This window comes from Microcaecilia unicolor, chromosome 2 (genome assembly GCF_901765095.1).
Source record: "Microcaecilia unicolor chromosome 2, aMicUni1.1, whole genome shotgun sequence".
NCBI classification, from domain to species: domain Eukaryota; kingdom Metazoa; phylum Chordata; class Amphibia; order Gymnophiona; family Siphonopidae; genus Microcaecilia; species Microcaecilia unicolor.
The window spans coordinates 616060380-616075469 of NC_044032.1; the positions used below are offsets into that span (position 1 = coordinate 616060380).

At 40.9% G+C, this 15090-nt stretch overlaps 1 protein-coding gene across 1 annotated transcript in view; it reads left to right on the plus strand.

Moving 5' to 3' along the window:
• The window catches only part of LRBA (LPS responsive beige-like anchor protein), a 1257537-nt gene that overhangs the window by 338289 nt on the left and 904158 nt on the right, over positions 1–15090 (plus strand). The window contains 2 exon segments of the mRNA XM_030191657.1: positions 5984–6062; positions 12849–12982. Of these exon segments, the coding sequence (XP_030047517.1) occupies positions 5984–6062; positions 12849–12982 (213 nt within the window).

Consider the following 15090-nt stretch of genomic DNA (forward strand, 5'->3'; position numbering starts at 1 on the left):
TGATACTAAGATCTGTAACAGAGTGGACACCCCGGAGGGAGTGGAAAACATGAAAAAGGACCTACGGAAGCTAGAAGAATGGTCTAAGGTTTGGCAATTAAAATTCCATGCGAAGAAATGCAAAGTGATGCACTTAGGAAGTAGAAATCCATGGGAGACGTATGTGTTAGGCGGGGAGAGTCTGATAGGTACGGCAGGAGAGAGGGATCTTGGGGTGATAGTATCTGAGGATTTGAAGGCGACGAAACAGTGTGACAAGGCGGTGGCCGTAGCTAGAAGGTTGTTAGGCTGTATAGAGAGAGGTGTGACCAGCAGAAGAAAGGGGGTGTTGATGCCCCTGTATAAGTCGTTGGTGGGCCCCACCTGGAGTATTGTGTTCAGTTTTGGAGGCCGTATCTTGTTAAGGATGTAAAAAGAATTGAAGCGGTGCAAAGAAAAGCTACGAGAATGGTATGGGATTTGCGTTACAAGACGTATGAGGAGAGACTTGCTGAACTAAACTGTATACTCTGGAGGAAAGGAGGAACAGGGGGTATATGATACAGTACGTTCAATATTTGAAAGGTATTAATCCACAAATGAACCTTTTCCGGAGATGGGAAGGTGGTAGAACGAGAGGACATGAAATGAGATTTGAAGGGGGGCAGACTCAAGAAAAATGTCAGGAAGTATTTTTTCACGGAGAGAGTAGTGGATGCTTGGAATGCCCTCCGCGGGAGGTGGTGGAAATGAACATGGTAACGGAATTCAAACATGCGTGGGATAAGCATAAAGGACATCCTGTCGCGAAGGAATGGATCCTCAGGAGCTTAGTCTAAGATCGGGAGGGCGGCTGGGGGTGTGGGAGGACGGGGATAGGGCTGGGCAGACTTGTACGGTCTGTGCCAGAGCCGGTGGTGGGAAGCGGGACTGGTGGTTGGAGGCGGGGGATCGTGCTGGACAGACTTGTACGGTCTGTGCCAGAGCCGGTGGTTGGGAGGCAGGGCTGGTGGTGGGAGGTGAGGATAGTGCTGGCATACTTATACGGTCTGTGCCTTGTGCCAGAGCCGGTGTTGGAGGTGGGGCTGGTGGTTGGGAGGGCGGGGATAGTGCGGGGCAGACTTATACGGTCCTGTGCCCTGAAGAGCACAGGTACAAATAAAAAGTAGGGTATACACAAAAAGCAGCAAATATGAGTTATCTTGTTGGGCAGACTGGATGGACCGTGCAGGTCTTTTTCTGCTGTCATCTACTCTGTTACTATGTTGTGGATTTTTCCTAAGTCCATTTAGTAGCGGTTTATTGACTTGTCCTTTAGGAAACCGTCTAACCCCTTTTAAACTCTGCCAAGCTAACCGCCTTCACCACATTGTCCGGCAGTGAATTCCAGAGTTTAATTACGCGTTGGGTGAAGAAACATTTTCTCCGATTTGTTTTAAATTTACTACACTATAGTTCATCGCATGCCCCCTAGTCCCTAGTATTTTTGGAAAGCGTGAACAGCCGCTTCACATCCACCTGTTCCACTCCACTCATTATTTTATATACCTCTATCATGTCTCCCTTCAGCCGTCTCTTCTCCAAGCTGAAAAGCCCTAGCTTCCTTAGTCTTTCTTCATAGGGAAGTCGTCCCATTCCTGCTATCATTTTAGGCGCCCTTCGCTGCACCTTTTCCAGTTCCACTATATCTTTCTTGAGATGCGCGACCAGAATTGAACACAATACTCAAGGTGTGGTCGCACCATGGAGCGATATAACGGCATTATAACATCCTCACACCTGTTTTCCATACCTTTCCTAATAATACTCAACATTCTATTCGCTTTCCGAGCCGCAGCAGCACATTGAGCAAAGGTTTCAGTGTATTATCGACGATGACACCCAGATCCCTTTTTTTTTTTTTATTATTTATTTATTCGTTTACATATATCACTAAACAAGAATAATTACTTGTCAAGAAAATAACTGTGCTGTACATTCAAAAAACAAAGGAAATAAGTTATTTTAACCCAGATATATACAGCTAGTTAATTAAAGTCCAAATTTACGATATGGAGATTTAAAAGGAAATATAAAGAAACAATTTTTTTTTTTTATTTAAGGAAAACCACACTAGATCGGTTACTCATTAAGGATACCCTTACTCATTTAACCTAGAGCTATGATCTAATTACTCCCTTGCCCTTTTGCTGCCAGGAAAGAGGATAGCTGTGAAGGGTCATAGAATACATACTTACTGGACTCATACTTTATTAGGCATTTGCAAGGATACTTTAAAAAGAATGTCGCCCCTATCTGAAGTACACCAGGTCTCGTAAGTAAAAATCTCTGACGGCATTTTTGAGTTTCCTTTGTTAACATCCGGGAAGAGTTGAACCTTCAAGTCAAGAAAGCTTTTATCTTTATTTTGAAAGAAAAGCCTCATCAACCAGTTTTTATCCGGTGATAAGGCTACTGTGGCAATTAAAGTAGAGGCATTTACTAATTCAGTATCTGAGGATTCTAAGATCCTCCAGATATCTAATACAATATTTGTCTGAGATACTTGATTTTTTTGGGGGTAAATAATATATTTGCATAAATGGTGGAACCATTTCTTCTGAAACACCTAGTATCTCTATGATATACTTCCTAAGCATTTCTCTTGGTAAAACCTTAATTTTTTTTAGGAAAATTGAAAAAGCGGCTATTAATATTTCTAGTTACATTCTCCAGAAACTCAGTTTGTCTCCTTAAAGTAATCAAATCTTGATGTAACTGTACAATTTTCAAATCTTTCTCCATTTCTATTTGTTGGTTCACCATAGTCTCTACCCTGGTTTCAGTAACTTGAACCCTTTGGTCAAGACTAGCAACATCCTGTGAAATTTGTTTATTTGTGGGCTTAAGGATTTCCCCAAGTCCACAATCAATGTCCAAAGAGACTCCATAGCTATAATTCGGGTTCTTTTTTCCCACATGCATCACCTTGCACTTGCTCACATTAAACGTCATCTGCCATCTAGCCGCCCAGTCTCCCAGTCTTGTAAGGTCCTTCTGTAATTTTTCACAATCCTGTCACGAGTTAACGACTTTGAATAACTTTTCTGTCATCAGCAAATGTAATTACCTCGCTAGTTACGCCCATCTCTAAATCATTTATAAATATATTAAAAAGCAGCGGTCCTAGCACAGACCCCTGAGGAACTCCACTAACTACCCTTCTCCATTGTGAATACTGCCCATTTAACCCCACTCTCTGTTTCCTATCCTTCAACCAGTTTTTAATCCACAATAGGACTTTTCCTCCTATCCCATGACCCACCAATTTCCTCTGTAGCCTTTGGTGGGGTACCTTGTCAAATGCCTTTTGAAAATCCAGATACACAATATCAACGGGCTCCCCTTTGTCCACATGTTTGTTTACTGCTTCAAAGAATTGAAGTAAATTGGTCAGGCAAGATTTCCCCACACAAAAGCCGTGCTGACTCGGTCTCAGTAATCCATGGCCTCGGATGTGCTCTGTAATTTTGTTTTTAATAATAGCCTCTACCATTTTCCCCGGCACCGACGTCAGACTCACCGGTCTATAATTTCCCAGATCTCCCCTGGAACCTTTTTAAAAAATGGACGTTACATTGGCCACCCTCCAATCTTCCGGTACCACGCTCGATTTTAAGGATAAATTGCATATCACTAGCAGTAGCTCTGCAAGCTCATTTTTCAGTTCTATCAGTACTCTAGGATGAATACCATCCGGTCCAGGAGATTTGCTACTCTTCAGTTTGCTGAACTGCCCCATTACGTCCTCCAGGTTTACCGTGAAGTCAGTAAGTTTCTCCGACTCGTCCGCTTGAAATATCATTTCCAACACCGGTATCCCATCCAAATCTTCCTTGGTGAAGACCGAAGCAAAGAATTCATTCAATCTCTCTGCTACGTCTTTGTCTTCCTTGATCGCCTCTTTTACCCCTCGGTCATCCAGTGGCCCAACCAATTCTTTTGCCAGCTTCCTGCTTTTAATATACCGAAAATTTTTTTTACTATGTTTTTTTGCCTCTAATGCTATCTTTTTTTCGTAATCCCTTTTTGCCTTCTTTATCTGCGCCTTGCATTTGCTTTGACACTCCTTATGCTGCTGCTGCTTATTTTCAGAAGGTTCCTTCTTCCATTTTCTGAAGGCATTTCTTTTAGCCCTAATAGCTTCCTTCACCTCACTTTTCAACCAGGCCGGCTGTCTTTTGGAGTGACATGAAAAATTAGTGCTCTTAAGATAAAAGGCTTTCATCTTAGAGCACTAGCATTTCATGTCACTAGTGCTTGGCTACGCGAAACACAGTTCTGTGCCGAGTCTTCTATCACTACAATTGTTTAGTTAAGAATTCCACATCTCTTTGATTTGTCCCTGGAGGGCCTGGTCCACTTCCCCTGCTCTTGTACTCTTGTTAATGACCATGACTATAGCATCCTTAGCTAACACAATCAGTGGAAGACTTGACTGTGGTATTAAGCTGGGAATAACTTCCTTCTGCCAGAGCACAGTATTGCCATTTATTTTATTTGTTACATTTGTATCCCACATTTTCCCACCTATTTGCAGGCTCAATGTGGCTTACATAGTACTGTAGATGCAATCGCCAATACTGGTTTGAACAAATACAAAGTGAGGTTGTGATAAAGTAAGGATCATATGTGAGAGACTCATTGGGGAATCGTAAGGAGGAAGAGTCAAGTTACGTCCAGTATGAGCTTTGGTTTTGTTGTGCTGCTGGGTTAAGGCATTTAAGTTGGATCGTTGGGGTATGCCTTTTTGAACAAGGTAGTTTCCGGAAGTTCAAGTGGTCATATGTTCTCGCGTCGTTTGGTATTGCTTTCCATAGTTGTGTGCTTATATAGGAGAAGCTAGATGCATAGGTTGATTTGTATTTGAGACCTTTGCAGCTTGGCTGATGGAGATTTAGGTATGTTCGTGTTGATTTTAATGTGTTTCTAGTTGGTAGGTCTATGAGGTCTGTCATGTATCCCGGGGCTTCTCCGTAGATGATTTTAAGAACCAGGGTGCAGATTTTGAATGCAATACGTTCTTTGATTGGGAGCCAGTGCAGTTTTTCTCGTAGGGGTTTGACGCTTTCGAATCTCGTTTTTCCAAATATAAGCCTGGCTGCTGTGTTTTGACCAGTTTGGAGTTTCCTTATGATTTGCTCTTTACATCCCGCATAGATTCCGTTGCAGTAGTCCAGGTGGCTTAGTACCATAGATTGTACCAAGTTGTGAAATATTTCCCTCGTGGGGGGGGGGGGGGGGGGGGGGGAAGGTTTCACTCGTTTGTTTCCACATTGAGTAGAACATTTTCTTTGTTGTAGTTTTCACTTGGCTCTCTAGTGTGAGGTTTCGGTCGATTGTAACTCCGAGAATTTTCAGGCTGTCTGAGATAGGGAGGGTGTAGTCTGGGATGGTTATGTTGGTGGGTTTGTATGTGTTATATTGGGATGAGAGGATGAGACTGTGTGTTTTTCCTGTGTTTAGTTTTAGTTGAAATGCGTTTGCTCATGAGTGCATAATGTTCAGGCTGAGTTTGATTTCTTTGGTGATTTCTGTTAGGTCATGTTTGTAAGGGATGTATATTGTGACATCGTCTGCATATATGAAAGGGTTAAGGCCTTGATTGGATAAGGTCTTGGCTAGCGGGGTCATCATTAGGTTGAAAAGGAGTGATGATAGTGGTGATCCTTGAGGTATTCCACAGTCTGCTTTCCATTGAACCACTAGGCTAACCGTTGCATGTTTATATGTCCACTTTGTCCATAGATCACACTAACTTGGTGGCTTATGGCAGATATTTAAATTTCTGCCACATGAGATGATTGTCATCTGGTATTTATGGTAAACTGAGAGAAAGGTGGGTTATTCATTAGCCAACTAACACCAATACATTGTAAAATATTATCTTTGCACTTTTACATCTGAATTGTATGTATGCTACAGAACTAATTTTTAAAGTATTGTTTATTTTTTCTGCATTCAGGCAGTGAATCATCAAATGCTAAATTACCGGCTGTCCCTACAGTTTCTTCAGTACCTGAGGACTCAGCTTCAAACATGAGGTAAGAAATCAGTAATTGAACTTACACAGTCTATTGCTTGCTTTGTGTATTTTGTAGTATTGTATTTTTCAAGGAAAAGCAGAATGGGTTCTCCTGACAAGTGCTAGTAATGTCATCCAGTATGGCACTGGCCAAAGTAAAAGGTGAACAAAGCTCTTAAAGTTCTAAGAACTCTCCACAACGGTGGACTGCACGTCAGCCTACTTATTTGAGTTTGTGTGTGGGACCACATCATTTGCTTTAAAAAAAAAAAAAAATGTCTAGTGTCAGAGGACAAGCTCATTTCATTCCATGGTGAGGGGACTTTTCAATGTTTTTGTTTTCCACCAGGTTACCTTGCTTCTGTTTTCCTCTTGTTAGGGATTATCACTTTTTTTTTTTTTTTTTTTTACATTGAGTTGATTTTGGTACAGCTTCAGTCTCGTAGTAGAATGGGTACACTGTCAATCATACTAACTGGAAGTATTCTTTTCTTGTGAAACAACATTTATATCCAGGTTAGGCAACACCCACTCTTGGTCTAAGCCCTGCTCTTCCCATAGAAATGCATGATGGTACCTCTATCCAAATCCCACCCAATGTCTGCTCCCAGAAACAATCTTTGCCCCCACAAAAGCACACACCATCATGCCCAGTTACACCTCTTTAAAGCATAATCAGAAGTGGATCCTGGCACTTTCAGTGACATCCCAAGAAATGGATGCTGCTGCTTTTGATAAGCATCACCAGAAACAGAGTTCCTGACCCTGGAAGTCTGAATTACTAATAGTGAGTGATATGTGATGTAGCAGAAAGAACACCCTCTTTTAACTTTGCCCTGGAAGTCCAAGTTATGAGCAGGTGGGGTGGGAGGTGTGATGTAAGGAGCTTTCTGCGTTTCAATCTGTGTTTCCCAGTTAGGTCCTTTCCCTTCTCTCCCTGTCTTCCTTACATGATGATTTTGGTTAAAATGCACATATGCAATAAACTTGCCTGTTAGGTTTCTTAAGTCAGTTTTAGTAAACAAAAGAATGTATGAGGGATTTTTAAAGAAAAAGTATTGTGATACAAGGTTAATAGGGAGCTTTGGAGGATATGTCTTCCTCTTTCAGCTCCTCTAAAGCATAATAAGGTAGTAAGCTAAAATATTATTAACATTTGTATAGCTCTACCAGACGCACGTAGCGCTGAACATCCAACATAGAGACCGTCCCTGCTCAAAAGAGCTTACAGTTACAGACCCAATTTGCTTACATTTATATAAACTTTCTAAATGCTTTGGGAGACAGGATGGCCTCTGACTTATAAGAGTTAATTCTCAAACCAGAATATGCCTAAAATCACGCATCAGATGGAACACTTGCTGTAAATAGACCTAAAGTACAGTAAACATGGTTAACAAATTGTAAATAATCCAAGTTTAAATTCCTGATGGCCAACTGGAATACCCTGAATATCGGGGTCCTCTTTGCAGTTTTAATGCTTAAGGGCTCAACACACAATGTCAGTGGTAAGGGGAACCCCATGTTTGATACCATACTCAGGGGTCTGTTACTAAGCAGTGCTAGCGCCGAGACGGCCCATTCAGAGTGAATGGGTCATGTTGGCACTAGCGCATGGACAGTCGCTAGTGCTGCATAGGAAACAGGAGTGTCAATTTGAAAAGGGGGAGAAAGAATTCCATTCACCAGAACCTTAGCCCTATACAATAACTGAATCCAAGCTAAAGTAACTGTATCAAAGGCTTTTTCAATATCAAACCTTACTAATATAGTCTCCAAGGCCTCATGGTGTACTACTTTGACTGCGCATAACAAACACCACACATTTACTATAGTGTTACGGCCTTTTATGAAACTACCTTGGTGTGGAACCACCAGATGTGGGACAATATTGAGCACAAGAGCTGCTGTGAGATGACATCCAGAGCAGGACAGAACTTCACTGGTAAGTTATTTGATGGGAAAGGTAGTCTTGGAGTTAAATAGGTTACTCTGCTTATTTAGCAAAGGCAGTTTAAGGAATAGGGTTTCTTTTTTGTTTGTTTTGTATTTAAGGTCTCTATTACATTTTCACAGGCTAGCAGTTAAGGGACTATTATAGAGTTTACCATAACATCAGTGTAGAACAGAGCTGATAGACACAGGAAACGTCAGTTTAGAGTCTAATCCCTTCTCACCCATGCACCCCTGGCCTGATCTCAGATTTTATAGGCTCTTGAACCAATTGGAAGTCTAGAAAATTGATTAGGGCATCTCTATCAGCCAGTAATTAGCTCTTATAAATAGTCTACTTAGGCCTATAGAGGAGAACCTACAAATAATACAAATAATTAAAAACAAATTCTAAATATTAGGATAGCCTAGAATATAACAATTGTAGAGGATTTCAGTCTACAAATTCCTACTCCATTAGCAATTTAATTAAATTATCAATAGTAAGATGCAGACAGCAGTCCAGCAACAATATGGAGGCTATCCAATCTTTTGTACTGTCACATGTTTGATCATTTTCCAGTTGGTCAGAGGCCATATGTGTGTACTCAGGTCAAAGAGCTCCTAGTAATCAGAGACCATATGTGTGTACTCAGTGCAAAGGGCTCCTAGTAATCAGAGAATGGGTCCAATACCCCTAGAGGCTAGAGTAGCAGTCTTAGAGAAGTTGAGGCAGAGAGGTATATAGAGGAGGCCTATAGGGACATAGTAGAGAAGTCCCACTTCATTCTGCCAACCTCTGTGCTGCGAGGAGTATGCTCACCTGAAGAGAGAGCATCACCTTGTAGATGTAGCCAGTACCTGCTCCCCAGGAGATGCAATGTCCTCTTGCACCGAGGATGTCTCTCCATGGGCTTCTGCCCAGGAAGAAAGGGTTAGGATGTCCGTATTAGTTGGAGATTCAATCATTAGGCCTGTAGATAGCTGAGAGGCTGGTGGATGTGAGGATCGCTTGGTTACTTGCCTGCCTGATGCAAAGATGGCAGACCTCACACATATAGATAAGATTTTAGTCAGTGCTGGGGGAGGAGCCAGCTGTCTTGGTACTTTTATGTAACAGTGCCATAGGAAAATGTGAGAGGGAGGTTCTGGAAGCCAAATTTAGGCTCTTAGAAAGCTCAAATCCAGAACCTCCAAGGTAGCATTTTCAGATGTGCTCTCCATTCCATGCACAGGACCCAAGAGGAAGGCAGAGCTCTGAAGTCTCAATTCGTGGGTGAGACAGTGGTAGAGGGAGGAGGGATTTTAGATTTGTTAGAAACTGGGCAACATTCTGGAGAAGAGGTTGCCTGTTACAAAAGGATGGTCTCCACCTTAACCGGGATGGGACCTGGGTGCTGGCATTAACATTTGAAAAGGAAATAGAGCAGCTTTTAAATTAGAAGGCTGGACGGGACACACAGTCATTCAGGAGCGCAGGATTTAGAGTGAGGTATCCTTGAAGAGGCATATTATAAAAGGACATTTAGAGAATCACAATAGAAAGGTTTCAGCAAAGGTGAAAGAAAGCCAGGACTATTTAATGGTAGAAAAGAGCAACAGTTGCAAGTTATCCCTGTCAACTTCTAAGCAGCTTGTAGATACAATGAAAAAAGTACACTTTGACGTGGCTATATACAAATGCTAGAAGCCTAAAAAATAGGAGTGTTAGAGTGTATAACATTAAATGAAGTGGTAGATATAATAGGGATCCCGGAGACCTGGTGGGAAGAGAGCAATCAAGGGAACACTGTTACCAGAGTATAAATGATATCACAATGATAAGGTGGATCAAATTCGAAGGGGTGGGGTTTGCCTTGTATGTTAAAGAGGGAGTTGAGTCAAAAAAATCCTGCATGAAACAGCAATGTGGAATTACTATGGATAGAAATTCCATGTATAAAGGGAAAATATCTGCATAGGGCTATAGTACCTTCTGCCAGGCTGGAACAATCAGACTGATATGTTAACAGACATTAGAAAAGCTAGCAAATTTGGCAACAGTAAAATGGGTGATTTTGGTTACCCTAGTATTGATTGGTTAATTGCCACATTAGGGACTGTTAGGGAGGTAAACTTCCTAGATGTAATAAATAACTGCTTCTTGGAGCAATTGGTCCAGGAACCAACTAGAGGGGGAGCTATTTTGGATCTAGACCTTAGTGGAATGTAGAACTTAGTACAAGAGGTAACAGTGTTGGGTCTGCTGAGAAACAGTGATCATAACATAATCAAGTTTGACTTAATAATGGGAGTGCAATCAATAATGAAATCTACTGTAGCAGCATTTAAGCTTTGAAAGGGTAACTATGACAAAATGTGGAAAAAAAAGCTGAAAAACTCGGCTGCAAAGATCTGGTCTTTAAATCGAGCTTGGACGTTGTTTAAAAATACCATTTTGGAAGCCCATACTAGATGTATTCCACGTATTATTAAAGATGGGAAGAAGCTCAAACAGCCAGCATGGTTAAAGGAAACAGTGAAAGAGGCTATTAGAGACAAAAGAACATCTTTTAGAATATGGAGTTTCTTTCAGCTCCTCACATCACCACCCTTGAAAAACATTTCTGGTACAAGTAAATATCTTACATGTTCTGTAAAGACCAAAGCAAAGAATTAATTTAGTCTGTTTCCTATGGCCTTGTCCTCCCTGAGTGTCCTATTTGCTCCTTGATGATCTAACTTGCCTACAGATTCCCCCTCAGGCTTTTTGCTTTTAATGTACCTGAAAAAGTTGTTACTATGAGTTTTTGCCTTTGTGGCTAGTTTCTCTTCATATTCTCTTTTAGCCTTTGTCATCAGTGCTTTGTATGTAGCTTGCCAGTGCTTATGTTGCTTCTTATTTTCTTCATTTAGATCCTTTTTTCATTCTTTGAAGGATGTTCTTTTGGCTCTAGTAGTCTTTTGCTTTTATAGTTTATTGTTACTTGCTAAACCGCTCTGACAAAGCAGAGCAGTGTACATACTATGAAAAACATTTTTAAAAGAAAGGAGCTCCGTTTTAGATAGGAAAGTAATACGTTCATACGAAGAGAAGGAATGTGGAGAGGACTAAAGAAAGAAAGGGACAGAGGGAAGTGGGAGATAAGAAACTTGACATTCTGGGGGAGGGGGAGAAGGAGTTGGCTGGTAGTCCCTATCTGTCGACTCCTCTTTTTTTTTTTTTTTTTAAGAATTATTTTTATTGATTTTGCATGACTAATACAACAGAACATTAACATGAACAGGTCTTTCAGAACAATTCAAAACAGTGAAGGTGTAAGTGCCAAATAATCATCTAACTACTCCCATTTGCACAGTTGAGATGGTACACATTTAAACCATTAGACTCCTGTGAACTGAAGTAATTGATAAAGAAAGTCTTAAATTTAATGGCGGTCACTTATGCTTGAAGAATCAATGAGCTCGGTGCCTTACTGGCTGATCTGCTGTATACTAAGTTAATAGTAGGATGGTTCTGCACTTGGATCTTGAATTCCTTCCTATGCTGATGTCCAATTTCCACCTTAACCAGTCCATTGTCTTTACTAGCATTTCCCCCCACATATCCATGATGAATGAGTCTTGAACTTCAAGTGAGCCTCTCTATTTGGAGTGGACTGGGGGCTTTAGAAAGGTGGTCTAGCTTTTGTTTGTTTTTGACCCCTGCAAACTTGTGCTGTAGTCAAACACACAATATCTAAGAGGATAGATTTTGCTTAGGCTTTGATGTTCAAGAGCATGTCTGGACTCTCTGTGGTTGAACCACAATGGTGTTAGCAGCCCACACAAAGCTGGCTTCCATAGTAACATAGTAGATGACAGCAGATAAAGACCTGTATGGTCCTTCCACTCTGCCCAACAAGGTAAAGAAATCTGCAAGGCTATGACATGGACTCTGCTCACACATTTATATCACATTTGGAAAGTAATTCCTAATATGACAATCTTTGCTTTGTTAGCCCTGAAAATCTCTTTTGAGGTTTAAAATGTAACTTTATCTGCTCACACATTTATATCACATTTGGAAAGTAATTCCTAATATGACAATCTTTGCTTTGTTAGCCCTGAAAATCTCTTTTGAGGTTTAAAATGTAACTTTATCTGCTCACACTCCATTTAAAATATTTGATTTCATAGTTGCCTTCATATTGCTACCCCCCCCCCCCCCCCGGTTCATATACAAGTGGAAATATCTATCATTCTTATCACTGGAGACAGCAACATTTTAACTGTAACAGTTGTTCTCCAAGGTAAGCAAGATATAACCCACCTGCACCCCCCTAGAAGTTTACATTTAATTTAAAGCTTTATATGACACTGAGGTTATAGGTGCCAACTTTTCATAATGATTGTGATTTGCTAAACATAACATAAATTACTCCTCCCTGGATACTATGAAGGAGCTTGCTCTATATTGAATGCTCAGCACCCACAGAACTGAGATAGTCCCATATGATGCAGATATGAGATGTGTGCCCTCCCCTCCCGCAACTCTAATACACGCATATACCCATGTGCATTCTACCATTCTAGAAGGTTTTGTGAGCTTTCTTTATTTTTTTTGTCTCACTGGGATTCTATTTGAAGACTATTATCCTGTTAGAGAATGCCTGTTACAGGGTAAATAGCTTTATTTCATTTGAAGGCTCTTTTGGAAATATGCTGATTTGCTTATTAGCTTTAGTTGTCTTCTTATTCGGCAGGGTAACGTTTTAGTGCCATTAAAGAAATGCTTAATTCTGCAAATGACAAAAGAATATCCTCTATGTAACAATATCATGTGCTTTCTAAAATCAGATTTTTGTTATTTTTCAGTGTTTTATGTTTCAGGCTAATGTGTTTTTAATTTCAGCATTACAGAAAGGCTTGAACATGCTTTAGAAAAGGTTGCTCCTCTGTTGAGAGAAATTTTTGTGGATTTTGCTCCTTTCCTTTCTCGAACTCTGTTGGGCAGCCATGGGCAAGAATTGCTGATAGAAGGTACAAGTAAGTTGCTTTAAATTTTTTCTTTCCATTTTTCTTCATAAAATTTTAGCACAAAAAGAATATGAACCATACAAATACAAAAATGAACACATAACCTATATAAGAGACAGAAAATACAATTTCATCATATAGTGCTGTAGATGAATGATTACAATGTAGAGACAGGCTTGAGTCATAAAAATTTAGGAAGTCTGGCAATAAGGGAGACAAAATTCTTAATGTAGAAGAATTATTTTGGAGCTGGGACCACAATGTATTATCCCAGCAAATAACCAAGTCATCAAGGGGAAATGAAAGAAAGTTATCTGAGAAGCATGCAGAGAGAGGTGAGAGAATATTTGGATCATGGGAAGTATAGGATCCAGAAACAATCCTAGTTGAGAACTGAACCGGGGGGGTGTAAAAGGACTGACGGGGAGAAAATTATGTAAAAGATCCGTATGCATTTGTGGAAAGGATTTAAGGTTAGTAACTTTTACAGATTCCTCCAGTTGTAGGAGTACCAAATCTAGAGTATGGCCTGCTGAGTGTGGAAAAATGCACTAACTGAATAAGTCCAATATCTTCAAGAAAATCTTGAAATGATTGTGATCTAGATGACAAAAGCACAACAAGCACATTTGAACAGGAGGAGGAGAAAGCAGACCAGAAGTACTAAGAAAACAGGAGAAGAAATTTTGACAGACAAAATCTCAGGATAACAAAAAAGAAGCCATGAATGAATCGGGTAAACAAATAGTGAGGCCTCCACTACAGTCATTCAAACCTACCACTGCCCCTCATGACCCTATCCGGTCTGCTATTCTCAAATGCTATTCCACCACCTAGAACCTTATATTCATCATTTGGTCTTGACTAGTCTTTCATAGGCTCAGGTTCCCAATAATTGGTCAAACTGCTATTCATCCAAGAATTAAAGACCCTAATAAATCAGTTTCCTTTTGTTCCAGCTACCATCCAATTTCTACTTTACCTCTGGTTTCCAAGCTTACTGAACATATTGTTCTCTCTCAGCTTACAGACTTTCTTGACAAGACTAACGCTTTGCTCCCGAACCAGACCAGGTTCAGACATTACAGCACTGAAACCTCTCTGTTAGGGATTATTACTTTTGCTCATTATCATCTAGACCAATCTAGTTCCATGCTACTCCTTTTGCTTGACCTTTTCTGCTGTGTTCGATCTGGTCAATCATACCATCTTACTGCATTGACTCCACTGCATAGACATCATGGGCCGGGTATTGGGCTGGTTCTGCTCAGGGCCGTGCCTAGGGTCTCTGGTGCCCCCCTGCAGACTATCAGTTGCCCCCCCCCCCCCCCCCCCCCCCCCGTGTGGCACAAGATGCAAAGGAAATAGGAGCTGAAAGATGGAGTGCATCTTTGTGGGATTGTGCAACAAATAGAGGGTTTACAACCACTTAGCTTTTCGTCCTTTCATAATTTTTTATGATTTTTAACCGTGAAAATGATCGCTCACCACTTGCCACACTGACAGGAATTGTCAGCAATATTCTTAGAAACAAATTGCTATACATTGCAAAATAAGATAGCAGATGTAAATTCTCAAAGTGGACATATTCCAAACACTAAAATGAAAATAAAATGATTTTTTTCTACCTTTGTTGTCTGGTGACTTTCTTTTTCTGATCATGCTGGCCCAGTATTTGATTCTGCTGCTATCTGTCCTCTTAACTCCGTTTCCAGGACTTCCTTTCCATTTATTTCTTTACTTTCCTCCTTTCTTCTTCATTTCTTGCTTATATCCATAAGTAAAAGCTGGGTCCTCAGCAGACTTGACGGTCCAGTGGATCCAGCTTCTGCCTGTTTTCTCCATCCATGTGCAGTTTTTCTCCTCTCTTCCTTTCCCCTCATCTCCTTACTCTCTCTTTCCTCCCCTCCATCCATGCCCAGCATTTCTTCTCTCTCCCTTCCCCTCCATCCATCTCCTTCCTCTGTCTTCTCTTCCCTCCCCTCCATCCATCCATCCATGTCCAACAATTCTCCTCTGTCTCCTCCCCTCCATGTCCAGCAATTTCTCCTCTCTCTGGGCCCTGTCCTCCCATTCATATCCATCCTTGTCCCTCTCTGCCCTTCCCTCCTCCGTCC